This window comes from Xiphophorus couchianus, chromosome 13 (genome assembly GCF_001444195.1).
Source record: "Xiphophorus couchianus chromosome 13, X_couchianus-1.0, whole genome shotgun sequence".
NCBI lineage: Eukaryota > Metazoa > Chordata > Actinopteri > Cyprinodontiformes > Poeciliidae > Xiphophorus > Xiphophorus couchianus.
In genome coordinates, this window is record NC_040240.1 from 3,073,552 (window position 1) to 3,091,805 (window position 18,254).

At 39.6% G+C, this 18,254-nt stretch overlaps 1 protein-coding gene across 1 annotated transcript in view; it reads right to left on the reverse strand.

Annotated features, from left to right (window-relative positions):
• Nucleotides 1-1,315: 1,315 nt before the first annotated feature.
• Nucleotides 1,316-18,254, reverse strand: part of LOC114155579 (nesprin-2) — a 53,183-nt gene continuing 36,244 nt past the window's right edge. The window contains exons 10-15 of the mRNA XM_028035533.1: nt 10,285-10,499; nt 9,988-10,188; nt 9,762-9,890; nt 7,862-8,053; nt 5,771-5,805; nt 1,316-3,798 (exon numbers count right to left, since the gene is read on the reverse strand). Of these exons, the coding sequence (XP_027891334.1) occupies nt 3,588-3,798; nt 5,771-5,805; nt 7,862-8,053; nt 9,762-9,890; nt 9,988-10,188; nt 10,285-10,499 (983 nt within the window). The 3' untranslated portion in view covers nt 1,316-3,587. The remainder of the gene's footprint in view (nt 3,799-5,770; nt 5,806-7,861; nt 8,054-9,761; nt 9,891-9,987; nt 10,189-10,284; nt 10,500-18,254) is intronic.

Consider the following 18,254-nt stretch of genomic DNA (forward strand, 5'->3'; position numbering starts at 1 on the left):
GTGGTGAGAAATCTGGGGAATCAGAGCCAGGTGTTTTGATGAAATATAGTTTGAACTAGCTACTTGTTCATTTTATCCATGACACATGCTTTTTGGGCGCTCAGGGGAGAAGTACCTAACTAAAATTGACGATCTATCTACGTTAAGGTGATAACATTTCTGATGAGCCATCCCGGCCTTGATGAGACAAAGCCTCCAAAAAAATTCCTGTCTACCAATATGTTGAAGGAGTGGGTGGAGCCCTCACCAACTACGTTTCCAGCCATATCAGTGTTTTGGGGGACAGTGTGCCCCACATCGTGAAATGTGTTTAATTTCACAATGTATTTAACCTAGTAAATTGCTTTCTGCCAGTATGATCAGTAAACATATTTAAAAGATTTTTAAGGTAAGTTTTTTGGGGATATGTCTCTGGCAGTATTGAGAGACTCTGTTTCAACACAGCTCAAGCTCAGTCAGATTGGATAGAGTGCTTTGGTGACCAGGATGTCCATATAGTTATCACAGACTTAGGTCTGGACTTTGGGGTATGTTAAAATATGAATATGCTTTGAACTAAACTATTCCATTGTACCTCTGGCTGTATGTCTAGGGTCAAAGAAGATGAACCTCAACCCCACTTTCAAATATTTTCTACCAGGATTGTCCTGGATTTAGCTGCATCTATTTTCCCATCAGCTCGGACCATCTTCTGCAAAAGAAAAAAAATCTCTACAGCAGCAGCAGTTCAGAATTGGCATTTCATATCATGCTTCTTCTTGCAGGGTGGCGAGGGAGTTTGGTGTCAAAAGGTAACAATGTGAAAAAGTTCAAAAAGAACAAGCACAGGGATGTGCTGAGGTGGCACAACCCACATAAGGAGGCCGTAGTTCTTGACGCGGCTGTCGCAGTTTAGATTCCTGGCCTGGCGACCTTTTGCCGCATGTCTTCACCCTTCTCTCGTCCTGTCAATTAACAATCAAATAAAGACCACTAGAGTCACTAAAACCTTAAAAAAAAAAAACCCAGCACTTTAGCGAGACCTTGTTATTCAGAAGTGTCTGACTAACGGGGTGAGGCCCTACATTGAGCCTCACAGCATCAATGTAGGGTGGACAATTTGGACTTAAAGTTTTATATTTTATGGCAACTATTGTGGTCGCCAAAAGTAACGATAAGAACAATTTGTTATTTTGTGGAAGAAGAGTTAAAAGTACAATTAGCTAATTGTATGTCATACCCACAAACAAATACTGCTCTTGCAAAAAACAACTTATCTGTAATGCGTTTCTTTAGGTTACCGTTACATAGAGAAGCGTGATTTGTATCACGAAACTGCACACAGTAACAGCATTTTATTAATACACCTTTAATGAACAAGCTGTGAAAAATAGTAAATCTGAAAATGCAGACAGATTTAGGGGCTTTTAAACATTAATTATATCATGACAATGATACATAAAAGTCTTATAAAAAATTATTATGATAAACAATATAAGTGCTCATCCATAATTCATTGTCCTTTGATGATATGCAGATGATCTTCTACTCATAGCAAGCTCTCTTGCTGTGAGTAAACATGGGTTTGCTTTAATTAACTTTATGTGTTGTAAAAAATGCCAGGAATTTCATACTGGTTTGAAATCTTTTTCACTTTTATTTTAAAATTAAAGTTCTTGTGTTGTGCCTTCTGTAGAAAATAAGGATATTATGAGAGTTGTTCATAAACTCATAGCTCGCAGATATAAAACTTTTGGGATTGTGTGTATACTGAACAACTGCTGTTTCCAAATATCTTGAATATGTAACATTAAGGTGCTTTTTATATGTTTATCCATGAAATGTGTAAATTCAGCCTTTGTGTCATGGTTTATTTCTATCCTGTCTTTAGCTTGCACACGCACGGACACATATGACCAGATCAGATGCTGAGATCACCTTGTCTACAATTACTGAAAATATCAGGTCTTGCTAATGTTAATGTCTGTCAAACTTGTCTGTCAGGAAAACTTTTTCTTAAACCCAGAATCACTGCAAGCATAGAACAGCAAAATAGCAGTTTATTATCGGGTAAAAATGAGAATCTCTGCATCTCATAAATAAAAGATCCTAAAATAAAACAACTTTACAATTCTTGTCTGTTTCAATTCTGTCTGCCTTTAGAGTGGCTACATTCAAACCTTCTATTTATATTTACAGAATGTCTGTGAGATGCTTTTATCTAAACAGATTTATGTTTTGGGGGAACTTTGTTGGTTTATCTTCACAGCAACATTCAAGAGAACTCTTAAATTACACTTGTTTTGTCAGGTCAGTTCCAGATGTTTTTGCAACCAGAACAAATGAACACCATCCTGCTACACAGGGATGCTCAACACCCCCTTCCATTTTTGTTGGCTGGGCTTCAAAGCAGGAAAACTCAGTTCTAAAATACGTCCAGGAAATAGCCAAACCTTCTCCTAAGGCTAGATGGATGTGTACCTCTACTCTGACACCTCCAGGTTGATGGACTGGGCCCCCAACAGTTCTCTGTTGGGGGCCCAGATAACAGCTGGTAATATCTGGGCTCTCCTTTTCCTAATCCTGACCATGACTTCTACCTGATGGCTAGAATGTAAATGTTGTAGAAAATGAGGTCAGCTCTTGCTTTGTTATCTAAATAGCCCATATTCCCCTGGTAGCCTTCACAAAAAGGGGGTAAGCCATCTTCAGTCAGGTTGAAATGTCAGCTTCAACCTAACACTTCCTGTCTATGTTTACTGAAAGCATCAGACAATAAAATGGAGCATAACTTGACTAAAATCCTCAAAAAGGTCAACTATGGCCAAAGCATAACTCTTCAACTCTTTGGTTGTCAAATTAGAGTCAACAATCTGCTTAACAGGAAAATTTTCAAAAATGACAATCAGAACAAATGTGTGTCTTTTTGTATTTTTCAAAAGGAAATAATGCAATGGCTTTAAAATGCATTTTAACCATCATAATCCACATTCAGAATTATTGCATCTACAGTTATGCTACTTGTTGTCTCTAGAGGATTCCGTGCATTTAAAAAACATCTCCACTTTGTCATCTTTTGAAACAGCAATATTATAAGCAAAGAACATTCATTTTAATAGTGTATAAAAAGTTTGTGCCTTCTGAAACAAAACAAACTGGCAGTGATATAAAAGGGTGCTACTCCTCTTCCTCTGCTGACACTTTGTGTTGTTTGTGGAAAAGGATGAAGGGCAGTTATTGAAAAACAAACGGGGTGCAACTTAGAAATATTAGAATATTTCTAAGTTGCACCCCGTTTGTTTATATATTATATATTGTATATATATATTATAATATATTAGAATGTATTTTGGGACTTTATTTGTGTCATATAGTTTATTGCAGCAGGGTCTTCATGTGGAAAAATGTTGGTTTAAAAATTACAAAATTTCAAAATAAACCAATATGGCTTTAGATTAAAATAATAAACAATCTATTTTAAATCCCGAGGGAATAATTATAACAAAAAACACATCACTTGTTCTGTGTAGGAGAACGGTAGTTCTAACTACGATATAGTAAAGAGTATGGCTGAGATCTCTGACACAGGTGTCTTGGGTTGGCAGCTCTTATGTTGGTGGAGGGCCATTGGTGTAGTGCAGCATTGGGTAGAAGGATCGGGCAAAGTTGTTGGACAGACTACAGCTGTGGTCCTGGTCAGACAGCGGTACCAGAAAGACTAGGACCAGCAGCACCAGGAACAGCATGTGGAGGGAGAAGACAGCTCGTATGATCCAGCAGAGCAAAGGTCGATGGAGGGACAGATCTCTTCTCTCTCCCCTGCAAGCAGACAGAGATAGACATGTTTGTCTTTAATGTAATTTAACAAAATATAAAAAGATAAAGAAATATAAATACTTTTCAAACCCGTAGCTGCTTACGTCAAATTCAAGTCAGCTTAGGAAGTGCTGGAACCTAATCACAGTGGTCAGCTAGCAGTTCCTACAACGCACTAATGGAACCAGAGAAACTCTTCTGGAGAATGTCTCCTACCTAGCACTGTCTCCTGCACTGCTTCTATCAGTGGTTAGACAGAACCTGACAAGTGGTCCTTAAGTAGCTTATTGATTGCTCTAACATCAACTGCATTGCTATTCTCTTTTGAAGGTCTTTTTGTTAACAGTAATTAGCAGAAACAGAAGTTAGTATGCATACTAATTTCTGTTTATACACATGCTTATATACAGTAAGCATGTATATAAATATATACATGTTTATATATATGTATATAAGCATTTAGTTTATATACATAAAATGTATATAAACATTGTATGTGTGTTAATGTATATAAACATTAAATTACATCAAATACAGGAAAATAAACATTAGCAGTGATAGGTATTTTCCTTTCGAACCTAAATAAAAGAAAGAACCACAGACAACGTATATGAATTTCAACGTGAAGCTTTTGCAAAAGGGAAGGCTCTGAGAACTCTTCCTCCGAAGAATCCACAGAGCATTCTGGGCTGCCCTTACAACGGCTCCTGTTTTTATTGTCTAAGAAGGACAGGCAAGGGGGCAGTCAGGAAAAACAACAGAGGTCGTAAAGCTTCTAACCCAAACATCTAACAACCCAGGTCCAGATGTGATATCTGATCAAAGGTCTGAGCCCGGTTCAAATCTCGGTCAATACTGTCAAGAAAACAAAATACGACTGCTCACAGGTGGTTACTAAATTAGGAGGTGTTCTTGCAAAAGGGTTTAAAGTCTGAGAAACTCAGTGTTATCTATTTCTCGTAAAGTTGAACAGACAGTAGTGACCTCCAGGTCATTTAAAGAAGAGAACACTTTAAACAGAAAATCACAAAGATCTATAGACTTAATGTGAACTAGAGTAAGAAAATAAAATGATAATACCAAAAAATCTCCAACAAGCAGCAACTAACATTTTCAGTATGGGGGAGAGGACTGGATAAGCCATTGCTTCTTCATGCTCCGAGTTTTAATACAAGTTCTTAAATTAGTTTGTTAAAATTTTCCTCTATCATCTACTGATCAAAGCTTAATACACATATACACACAGCTTAGAAATAAAATAGCATTCTATCACTTTCATTTTTATAAACATTATTTATGCTAATTTTGCTCTTGAATTGTGCAACATTTTTACTTTGCTTAATTTTATCATCCAAGCTGAACTGCACATACTTTTAAGAGTATGTGCAGGTCACAATGTGTAATTTATTACACATGGTTTATTAAATTATATTTTCCTCTCAGATCATACCTTCAATCTTTACTTTTAAATAAATTTTGAATATTCTTTGGAAGCATATTCTTTCTGGCTTTGAATATATTATGTGCTGCTTTAAATTGTACTTAATACATACATTTCAGAAGTTGTGATTTGAAGAAAAAAAAAAGATTCGTATGCTCCCGAGCTCAAACATTGAATATCTTTCTTAATACTCTTTTTTGCATTGTGTCAATACGATAACGTTGGAGTGTGCAAAGTTTAGTTGTTCAACATATGCCTTGTTTTTCCTAATATTATTACATACATGTTAGATATACCGTTTCCCAACTTGTGATCCAAAATTACACCTAGAAATATATGTTCATAGACGTGTTCAATTAAAAACATTAGCAATTTCCAGATTTACAGTTGCATTAATTTCTCTTTTTTCAAACAACATGTATTTCGTTTAAGTTAAATGATGAATGTCATTATTTTAGAACGTTGACATTCATCATGTCAACATTCTGCTTACATGACTACATGTCAGTGGATGGAGAAAAATAAAGACATTACCTAATAGGTGTAGCTGCCTGAAAACCAGCCTCCTCCTGAAGTAAAGACAAGCAGATAAATCTTAATCACTTTGAACACATCAGGTTTAATCAGGTGAAGGCTCTGTTAGCTTCTCACTAACACCTCAGTTACCTTTATTGCCACTTTTACCTTTATTGCTTCCTACCTCAATATGGGTAGAAGTCAATATTTGTGTATTCTAGGGGTTGCACCGAGTAGTCATAATCACGTGACAAAACTAATGTTTCCAAGAAAATGAAAGAAGGCAAACTAGGTGAGTTTGTCAGACAGCCCAACTTGTGTAAAAATGTAAATAATTTACCAAAAAGAAACTGAAAATTCCAGCAAGAGCTACCGGAATACGGGTGTTTGCGTGGCACAGTGCTTAGAGAGCGCCCGCATAAAGAGACTGTAGACCGCAGTGTCTAGAGTCTGACTCCCTTACTTGGTTAGTTTGGCCCATTCCTCACTCTTCCAGTTCCCCTCCCCCTGCCCCTTCCTGTCAGATTGCTGTCAAATAAAGGCAACTAATGCCAAAAAAATTCTTAAAAAATAGAGAGAGAGAGAGACAGAGAGAGAAAGAGAGAAAGAAAGACTACCAGTATTGTATGAAATTCTGTTCCCCTGTGAAAATCTGTTCCCCCTGTGTCGGGACCGCGCATTGCAGCCAGAGAGGCAGATGTGACCATTTTCACGGTGCTTCTGACCAATTTCTCTGTAAAAACAAAAACACAGGGGAACAGAATTTCGCACAAGACAGGTGTTCTGACTATCATTGCTACCTCCTCAAATTTTCCTACCATAGGATGGATAGACAGCTAAGTCTGTCTGTCGGTGCTATGCATCCAAAGCTGCTACGGTCATGTTTACAAACAGAAAACTATAGCGGGTTGTGGTAATGTTAAATATATTGGATAACATTATTTGAGTGACGGGACTGAAGTGGAAGCTTAGGAGTTATGCTTAGCTTAGCATTGGAACAATTTCTATACATGACGAAACCACAAGAAGATCACTTCCTTCATCTGAATGTTCTACCTGTTTAAAATGAAAAGCACTAATCCTTTTACAAGAATATCCTACTTGTTAAAAAATATTATGAATACAGAGGTGTTTGTAAGAATAAAACAGTATCAAACAGGGGAAACACATTTTTCTTGGAATTAAATTAAACACAGACAAATGAAGATCACCGCAGATCTTTTTTGCGCATTAATACGTTGTATGTCTGCTATCAGATGCAGCACAGCCACAATGCGTCCACCAAACTGTGCAGGGCACTGAAATGATGGGATATGATTAATATACACTAATATTACACTGCTATTAGACAGCTTCAATCCCACATAGTATTGCTACCAATATCTATTTAGAAAAATAAAAAAAGGTGTAATTAAACTAAAATATTTTTAAAATATAGGGACAAAATAGCCCACAAAACAACATATTTTGTCCTGATTAACCGCTAAACAATGACTTGTTTAAAGCCATAAATATATTTATAAGCTGCTGCCATGTAAACTAAAATCATGAAGTAATACATCAGCTTAATGAAAGCCAGGTATAAAATAAATTAAATAAAGCTTACCGTAATCTTCGATGAAATAAAACACATGAAACGACACTTCCACAGGTAGGACGTATTTATAAGAAATCTGCTGATTAAGCAGTATGTGACGTAGCATCGATGTGTGCATGTGCATTACCACAAGGTAGGACGGATTTACAGGTAGCACAGACAAACAGAACACCGGATTCAAAAAAAAAAAAAAAACAACTTTTTTTTATGATCATTTTTGTGAAAACAAACAAGAAAGACTTAACCTGGTGGTGGGGCTAGTAAATTATGGCGGGCCGCCAGGCCTATAGTACACTGCGGAAACCCTGAATTATCCTGTGAACATGTGAACCTGCCGGCCCACTTAGTATGTTAATGGGCCAGCAGTTTATGCATTCTCTGCATTTGTGAATATTGAGATTGTTTTAGCTCTACATAACAGACCAGTTTATTTATTCAAAGCTTTTATTTGTGTTTATGCAGAAAATGAAAAATGAGTAAATAAAATGCCCAGAAAATAAACATGAACCTACCACTATTTCCTGCAGTGAACACAGGGCTGCAGCTACCTTCTGCAGCAACACATGAAGCTTGTTGCCAATGACATGAATTTTCTCCTTGGCCTCTACACTCTCCTCAGAAGTGGCTTCCAACAGGAGCTGGGAAGAGATCTCCTGCAAAGCTGAAACCTGACGATGTCTGGAATGAAGCTCCTCCTGCAGAGTCTGCAACAGAGGGTGACACAAGACTGTGAAATCCTGTCTGGGAGTTTGTTGAAAATCTCAGGTCAAGTTATGACCTGAGATAAGTTCAGCTTCCTTCAGCACTTGAAGTTTCAAGGCACAGAATAGCAAAATTAAAATAATAGAAAGATAAAAATGTACCACCTAAGTGGACTTTCAAGAGGGATCCATGCTTAGTTGATTATTGCTATGGTAACCAAACAATCTAACTATGAAGATTGCTCTTTGAAATTTTAAAAAATATACTTACTAGATACCTAAAATCTTGAATTTCATTTTAGACTATTTAAAATCTTTTCATTTACCGATGCTGAAACCATTAACTCAAATTTAACAGCATTGATAGTTTCAATGCTCTACTCTCCTCGGGCTGCCACCTTATCTTGGTGGAGGAGTTTGAGTGCCCCAATGATCCTAGGAGCTATGCTGTCTGGGGCTTTATGCCCCTGGTAGGTAGACAGGTCCTAGGTGAGGGACCAGACAAAGCGCAGCCCGAAGGCCCCGATGATGGAAATGACCTTTGGACTTCATGTTCCTTTGCCTGGACGCGGGTCACCGGGGCTCCACTTTGGAGTCAGGCTCAGCCCGAAGAGGAAATGTGGGTCCCCCCTCCCATGGACCCACCACCTATGAGAGGGGCTAAAGGGGTCGGGTGCAATGTGAGATGGGTGGCGGCTGAGGGAAGGTCCAATCCTCGGTTGCAGAAGCTGGCTCTTGGGAGGTGGAATGTCACCTCTCTGGTGGGGAAGGAGCCGGAGTGTGTGAGGTTGAGAGGTTCCGGCTAGAAATAGTCGGTCTCACTTCGACGCATGGCTCTGGTTCTGGAACCAGTCTCCTTGAGAGGGGCTGGACATACTTCCACTCTGGAGTTGCATACGGTGAGAGGCGTCGGGCAGGAGTGGGCATACTTGTTGCTCTCCATCTTGGCGCCTGTACGTTGGGGTTTACCCCTGTGAATGAGAGGGTAGCCTCCCTCCGCCTACGGTTGGGGGTACGGGTCCTGACTGTCGTTTGTGCTTACGGGCCGAATGACAGTTCAGATTACCCACCCTTCTTGGAGTCCTTAGAGGGGGTACTGGAGAGTGCCCCTCCTGGGGACTCCCTTGTTCTGCTGGGGGACTTCACTGCCCTCATTGCACATAGTGCAATAACAGTGAGACCTGGAGGGGAGTGGTTAGGAGGAACGACCCCCCCGATCTGAACTCGAGCAGTGTTCCGTTGTTGTCTATAACGAACACAATGTTCAAGCATATGGCCGCAGTTCGACGATCGACTTTGTCATCGTTTCATCGGATCTGCGACCATATGTCTTGGACACTTGGGTGAAGAGAGGTGCGGAGCTTTCCACTGACCAATACCTGGTGGTGAGTTGGCTCCGGTGGTGGTGGAGGATGCCGGTCAGACCTGGCAGGCCCAAATGTGTTGTGAGGGTCTGCTGGGAATGTCTGGCGGAATCCCCCGTGAGATGGAGCTTTAACTCCCATCTCCGGCAGAACTTCAAACATGTTCCGGGACAGATGAGGGACATTGACTCTGAGTGGACTGTGTTCCATGCCTCCATTGTCAAGGTGGCTTATCGGAGCTGTGACCACAAGGTTGTCGGTGCCTGTCACAGCAGCAACCCTCAAATCACAAAAAGCCTGATCAGGGCAGCCCCACTTTGTGATTAACTGAATTTGAGCCTTCTTACCATCAGCGTGTGTTGCTGCTGGATCAGGGTAGACGGTGGAATTGACAACTTGAAAATGTTTACAGCATGCAACTTGTTCTCAGCTTGAGAGAGCAACAATAGCAGTGAGTGCAATGCTTCATGAAACTCCTGCAGGAACAGATCAACAGTGTGAGGCCACATTTTAGAAATATGTCATGTTCAAGTGAAATTCTTCTAGATACTAATGGAAATGTGTGGGGCTGACCTGACATTGCATGAGAGCAGAATGTAGCTTCCTCTCCCAGCTCTGTAGAGTGCTGCAGGCCTGAGTCCAGCTGTGATTGGTTGAGCACAGAGCCTCTTGCAGCTCCTGGAGCTCAGCATCGTCAGCCTGCAGGAAGTAATGGCTGCTCAAGTTGGCAGAGATCATCAGACACTTGTAGGTGTTAAAGGTCCTCCGCATCTCCTTCACAGATGTGAACAAAGGTAACATTTTAATTTTAGATTAATGTTTTTTATTAAAGGTTTTGTGACGCAGTGGTCAGCATTCACATGACCTTACTTTGAGTTTCTTGATGTTGACCTCAATGTCTTGGATGCTGGGGGATGGAGCAATGTGCTGCAGTCTCTCCAGCTCAGGGAGCACCCTGCCCAGCCAGGAGGTGACATCACAGAGGTCAGAGTTGAGTTTGTGCCAGTGCTCAAGGTCATGACATTTAACCTTTGTCTCAGCAGTGGGCTTTCGGGTTTGCTGCAACTCCCAGCATTCAATCCCACCTAGAGGTCAGATGAGTTGAATTGTTGTAAATGAAGAGCTTTAAAACCAAAGAAACAATGCCAGGAATGTAGCTGAACTACAGTGCCTGAAACTTTGTCAATTTTGTCAATCAAAGTTTGTCAATTTTTATGTATTTTATTACAATTTTACATGATAAACGCAAAATAATTGCAGCCTGGAATGTTAATGCCAGTTTGACAACCTTTGTTGTCTTGTTGACAACCTTTGTTGTCAAACTGGCAAAAAAAAACTTCCAGTCAATGATTGGATGCAATCTGCTGGGTTTTCTTAGATAGAAACGTTTTGATCTACTTTGAATAATTAACAGAGTTTACTGTACTGTTTAATACCTAGTACCAAGCAGTGCAGTACAGTAAAACCTTTCTTTTTTTTTACAGGGTTTTAAGATGACATTTGTTGTGAATTAGCGCTATAGAAATAAAATTTAATTGAATTGAAAGAAAAACATGGAAACTTAGGAGAAGCTGGAAAGATTCACAGCTCTGTTGGGAGAATCTGTAAATATCAGAACAATAAGTCATGAACTAATCTGGCCTTTATAGAAGAAGGAGAACAAGAAAGTTCTCAGAAATTTGTGTTGCATTGTATTGGTCTGTCACAGAGGTGCAGTCTGGAGCAGGCCCAAACAGATTTTCCCAAGACCCTGACATTCTACTAGATTTTTGTGGAGTGATTGCCTGAACACTTTTGTCTTGTTTACTATAATTCATTTTATACCTCAGAAGTTGCATTATAACTTAACGATGTGAAAAAACACCAGTCTGATAAGTTTGGAGAACAGGATTTTTCCTGCAGTACGGTCAGAATTTTGCAGGGTTATTCTTCCTCCGTGGAGCTCAGAGGCCGAATGCATTATTTGATCAGTCTGCAGTGATTATAAAAAATGGTAAAAGTCAAATCAAATCTGAAGCAACGCCATATCATTGCAATATAATACAGAACCTTTTTAACATATATATAAATGAATGGGCCAGTTGGAGTTAGAGCCAAAGTAAAGACATTTATTGTCTCCAGACACAATGCTGTCTGGAGGATTAATGAAGGGAAACCAAAAACAAGAGTATGAATTACCAAAACTGACATAATAAGAAATGAAAGCATAATTATATATTTAGTTTTTCCATGTCCTTACACATGAGTTTCCATCAAAAAATGTATATATTTTCTTTTTCATTTCCCCTTTTCTGCTTGTCCTTTTTCTGCTTCTCCGTGTGCATCTTTATGTTAATGAGGAGAGCTGCCTTCTATGTCCAGCTCCTCTACTATTGGCCAAAAAAGCTTTAGAACCAGCGTGTCTGCGTAAGACGTTGACAGTGTTTACATCTCCCGCAGTTGCTCGGTGCCACAGACCAAAACAAACTTTATCCCGGTGTTTTTATTGTGTTACCAACTGCAGTGAAGTTAGTTTCAAGTTGGATATTGGATATGCCAATATCCGCCGAGCAAGGGGCATTTAGCTCAAGGTTGAACCAATTTATGAACGCTAACTTTGGCCAGCCGTTCTAAAGCTCCCTCCTCAAGCACTCGGAGGTTCATGTAGGGACTATCAACAAATTTCTAAATCAAACACTCCTGTCAAACAAATGTTAATAAATGCCTTGCCTTGTGGCCAACTGATACAAAAAAGTGGTAATTCATGTTTTTACATGAGACACACTACCCTCTATTAAAATGTCAAGTCATATTCAATAATGTTAATATTAAATAATATAATAGTAGTGTAATAGTAGTGTGTAGTGTTTTCTTCAATAGCTTCCGTATCATGTGCCACATTGACTAGAAATCAGCGTGTAATTGTTGTACTAAATTGTATATATGAGGCACATGCATTTTTATTCCATTTTAACTCATTTTTTATTTTTGTTACCCATTTTTTTAGTTTGAATTTAGTATTCCTCTTCAATAGCTTCTACGTCATGTGACCTATTGAGTCAAAATCTATGTGAAATTGTTCTACCAGTCTGTACAGATGAGGTACACTCATTTTTATTCGATTTGACCCTTTTGATTCCCTGTCGATATACAGTTCTACATTACCATGTCACCAGGCGACTCTGAACCCATCCCATAAATACTTAGAACAGATAAATGTGTGGATGTGCCAAAACTGTCTGCAGCTGAACAGAAACAATACTGAAGTTATTATATTTGCACCAAAAGAGGAACAGCCTAGAGTTATAGATCTAGAGTCAATGCACAGCTTCAGTTATTACTTCAGTTACTGAAACCTGGGAGTAGTGATGGACTCTGACCTGAACCTTCAGAGCCACATTAAGACAGTCACAAAGTTGGCCTTCTATCACCTGAAGAACATTAGAGGACTTATGTTTCAGCGAGATCTAGAGAAACTCATCCATGTTTATCTTTAGTCGTATTGATTACTGTCAGGTTTAAACACCTACTGAGACAGATTTAACAAACACAAGAAAGACAAGAGAGTTAGATTCTTTTGCACTCACGAGAACAGCCAGAGATGTTTTCAGTCACACATCTCTTCCGTTCTGAAAACATATGTGTCCGTTCTCCCTTTTTATTGCTGTTAGGATCCCTGTTACAGAGAGCGTCTCAAAGGGGTGGGGAAAACACTTCAATCACATAATTGCAACGCAAATGCTAGTCACTAACAAAACACATGGTATCTACACACTAGATTATTCTGTTCCAGACACAGGATAACACAGAGCAAGTTGTACGTCTTCACAGTGTTGTATAGTAACGAAGTAAAAATACTTCACTACTTTACTTAAGTATATTTTGGAGTACTTCATACTTTCCTCGAGTATAAAAATTTTTGATGACTTTCACTTTTACTTCACTATATTTCCGAACTTAATTGCATACTTTTACTCCGATACATTTTCAATATGTGGTTTAGTTACTCGTTACAAAAAAGCGAGAGAGAGAAACAAAGTGTTTTGACCCCACCTACTGATTAGCAAGTAGCAAGTAGGCTACCGAACAAAGTCGGTAGCCTACTTGCCTGGGCTTGTTCATCACCACCAATAGGATACACCTGTTTCGCTTCTCCCATTAAACACAAAGCAAGTCTCGCAATCAGCAGCAGTCACATGGAGGAGGAGACGGAGACCACAACGACTGCAACTACGTCGGACACGGCTCCAGGGGAACCACCAGCTGGTGATGAGAGCCCATGGCCTTATTTAAACACAATACACGCTTTCGTGGGTGTTAAAGATGCAGTTTATGTTATTCCTGCCCGAAGATGTGGAAATTCTATCTTACAAAAACTCCCCGTCCAACTTGAAGAAACACATCGAGGTAACTTCTTATGAAATGGTTATAATCCTCCTGTTTCAGTAACTATAGCTTGGTCACTAGACACTGCTGTATTGTGAAACGTTGACCATAAATGAACTTTGTTTGGCATTGTTTCAGTTCCACACGTGGTGTATTTAGCTTAGGCCTAATGTTGACTGTAGCAGGCTACCTAGACTCCTCTGTTCAAGGGGGGACAGAAGCCATAGCGATAGCAATTTAGACTAAATTTAACGAATATAGGAAAGGCATACAAGTTCAAAACCAGGTTTACAGATGCCAATAAGCTCCATTTCCCTCCCAATTCTTTTTTTCTTTTCCATAATGACCAGTTGTGTGCACCACCTACTGACTGTAGCATTGACTGATTCACTGATTTGTGAAGTAGAGTAATCGTAACAGCTCTTTTTCTTCATGTTGGCCGCATTTTCTGTACTATTTATTTTTCTCATTTTCAGCACTGACCTTACTTGAAGGGAAAACTTAAGGCTTACAAAACCTTTGTATTTTCTGTCCTGGAGGGTATACTAAGCAGCTGGTTCAGTTGTAAAGCAGGTTAAGTTAACCTTGTGCTATAGGTAAAGCACCTAATTTTCTTAACCAAATGATGCCTGCAGGTATATCTATTAGCAGGTTTAATTTTGCCTGCACTTGGTTGTGTACATTATTTTAAGTGTATTTGACAAGTTTACCAAAATATAAAAAATGTCATTCAAACTGCATTTGCTTTGTTTTACTTTTTACTTGTACTTTTCATTACATTACTTGAGTACATCCATTTTACAGTAATTTCCATACTTAAGTACAAGAAGTTTCAGATACTTTAAGACTTTAACTCAAGTAACATTTCAGTCAGTGACTTCGACTTTTACCAAAGTCATATTTTGGAGAGGTACTTGTACTTTTACTTGACTCTGAGATTTCAGTGGCTGCACAGTGGCGCAGTTGGTAGCACTGTTGCCTTGCAGCAAGAAGGTCCTGGGTTCGATTCCCGGCCGGGGTCTTTCTGCATGGAGTTTGCATGTTCTCCCTGTGCATGCGTGGGTTCTCTCCGGGTACTCCGGCTTCCTCCCACAGTCCAAAAACATGACTGTCAGGTCAATTGGTTTCTCTAAATTCTCCCTAGGTGTGAGTGTGTGTGTGCATGGTTGTTTGTCCTGTATGTCTCTGTGTTGCCCTGCGACAGACTGGCGACCTGTCCAGGGTGAACCCCGCCTCTCGCCCGGAACGTAGCTGGAGATGGGCACCAGCACCTCCCGACCCCATTAGGGACAAGGGTGAACAGAAAATGGATGGATGGATGGATGGATGAGATTTCAGTACTTTATACAACACTGCGTCTTCATGGCAACAGTTTTATAGCTATCTAACAGGTCAAGGATGCAGAGGTTTCGGCTGAACGATAACCCTGTTGAAAACGGTTCTCTGCTCTTCCTCAGAGAGGCCTTCTGAGAAAGGAATCAAAGTAATTCAACAACAAAGAAACATTCTTTATGCTAAGATGAAACAAATAAAGGCATATCAGACAAGAACATTATAAAGGCGCATGAAACAACAAATATTTGATAATAATACAGGTCCTTCTCAAAATATTAACATTTTGTGATAAAGTTCATTATTTTCCATAATGTAATGATAAAAATTGAACATTCATATATTTTAGATTCATTGCACACTAACTGAAATATTTCAGGTCTTTTATTGTCTTAATACGGATGATTTTGGCATACAGTTCATGAAAACCCAAAATTCCTATCTCACAAAATTAGCATATTTCATCCGACCAATAAAAGAAAAGTGTTTTTAATACAAAAAAAGTCAACCTTCAAATAATTACGTACAGTAATGCACCCAATACTTGGTTGGGAATCCTTTTGCAGAAATGACTGCTTGAATGTGGCGTGGCATGGAGGCAATCAGCCTGTGGCACTGCTGAGGCGTTATGGAGGCCCAGGATGCTTCGATAGCGGCCTTTAGCTCATCCAGAGTGTTGGGTCTTGCGTCTCTCAACTTTCTCTTCACAATATCCCACAGATTCTCTATGGGGTTCAGGTCAGGAGAGTTGGCAGGCCAATTGAGCACAGTGATACCATGGTCAGTAAACCAGTGGTTTTGGCACTGTGAGCAGGTGCCAGGTCGTGCTGAAAAATGAAATCTTCATCTCCATAAAGCTAAAGCATGAAGTGCTCCAAAATCTCCTGATAGCTAGCTGCATTGACCCTGCCCTTGATAAAACACAGTGGACCAACACCAGCAGCTGACATGGCACCCCAGACCATCACTGACTGTGGGTACTTGACACTGGACTTCTGGCATTTTGGCATTTCCTTCTCCCCAGTCTTCCTCCAGACTCTGGCACCTAGATTTCCGAATAACATGCAAAATTTGCTTTCATCCAAAAAAGTACTTTGGACCACTGAGCAACAGTTCAGTGCTGCTTCTCTGTAGCCCAGGTCAGGCGTCTCTGCCGCTGTTTCTGGTTCAAAAGTGGCTTGACCTGGGGAATGCGGCACCTGTAGCCCAGTTCCTGCACACGCCTGTGCACGGTGGCTCTGGATGTTTCTACTCCAGACTCAGTCCACTGCTTCCGCAGGTCCCCCAAGGTCTGGAATCGGCCCTTCTCCACAATCTTCCTCAGTGTCCGGTCACCTCTTCTCATTGTGCAGCGTTTTCTGCCACACTTTTTCCTTCCCACAGACTTCCCACTGAGGTGCCTTGATACAGCACATTTGTTCAGAAATATCTTTCTGTGTCATACCCTCTTGCTTGAGGGTGTCAATGATGGCCTTCTGGACAGCAATTAGGTTGGCAGTCTTACCCATGATTGGGGTTTTGAGTGATGAACCAGGCTGGGAGTTTTAAAGGCCTCAGGAATCTTTTGCAGGTGTTTAGAGTTAATTCGTTGTTTCAGATGATTAGGTTCATAGCTCATTTAGAGACCCTTTTCATGATATGCTAATTTTGTGAGATAGGAATTTTGGGTTTTCATGAGCTGTATGCCAAATTCATCTGTATTAAGACAATAAAAGACCTGAAATATTTCAGGTAGTGTGCAATGAATCTAAAATATATGAATGTTCAATTTTTATCATTACATTATGGAAAATAATGAACTTTATCACAATATGCTAATATTTTGAGAAGGACCTGTATATACAATTTACCTAACAATTACTGCAACAGCGTCTTCACAGGTCTGCCTAATAAATCAATCCTCCACCTGCAGTTGATCCAGGACACTCCTGCTCGCGTTCTCACTAAAAGCAAGAAGTTAGAGCACATAAACCCAGTTCTAACTTCCCTACCCTGGCTCCCTGTAGCTCGGAGAATAGATTTTAAAATACTGTTAGTTTATAAATTACTGAACAGCTTAGCACCACAATACAGTAAAGGTCTGCTGTTGTTGTATCAACCTTCCAGACCCCTCAAATTCTGGTTCTGGTTCTGCTCTGCATCTCCAGAACCAGAACCCAACAAGGAGAAGCAGCATTCAGCTTCTATGCACCACAGATCTGGAACAAACTTCTAGAAAACTGTAAAATAGCTGAAACACTGACTTTCTTTAAATCTTAACTAAAGACCCACCTGTTTTGAGTTGTATTTGAAACGTAATCAATTACGAATTTAATGACTTAATGTAATGTTACATGACTATGGAACATGACTTTATGTTTTTGATAATGTGAACCACTTTGAAATGCCTTGCTGCTGACTTGTGCTATACCAATGAAATTTGATTGATTGATTGTTAGTGGGTCACATGACGTGACCTATTAAACACATATATTTTTTGATATAAAATAATGTAAAAAATATAAAAACATCTAAAATGGGGAAAAATGAGTGTACCTCATCTGTACAGACTGGTAGAACAATTTCACACAGATTTTGACTCAATAGGTCACATGACCTAGAAGCTATTGAAGAGAAATAGTAAATTTAAACTAAAAAAATAGGTTATTTAATTATTTAATATTAAAATTATTTAAAATATTGAATATGACTTGACATTTTAATAGAGGGTAGTGTGTCTCATATAAAAGCATGAATTCATAAAGTCACAAGGCAAGGCATTTATTAACATTTGATTGTTTGGTTTGGAAAATACCAAACACTCCTGTTGACAGTTGACAGTCCCTAAGTGAACCTCTGAGCGCTTGAGGAGGGAGCTTGAGAACGGCTGGCTGACATTAGCGTTCATAAATCGGATCAACCTTGAGCTAAATGCCGCTTGCTTGGCGGATATTGGGATATCCAATATCCAACTCGAAACTAACTTCACTGAAGTCGGTCACACAATAAAAACCCCGGGATAAAGTTTGTTTTGGTCTGTGGCCTGTAAAGATGGCACCGAGCAACTGCGGGAGATATAAACACCCGTCAACGCCTTACGCAGTGACGTTGGTTCTAAAGCTCTTTTGGCCAATAGTAGAGGAGATGGACATAGAAGGCAGCTC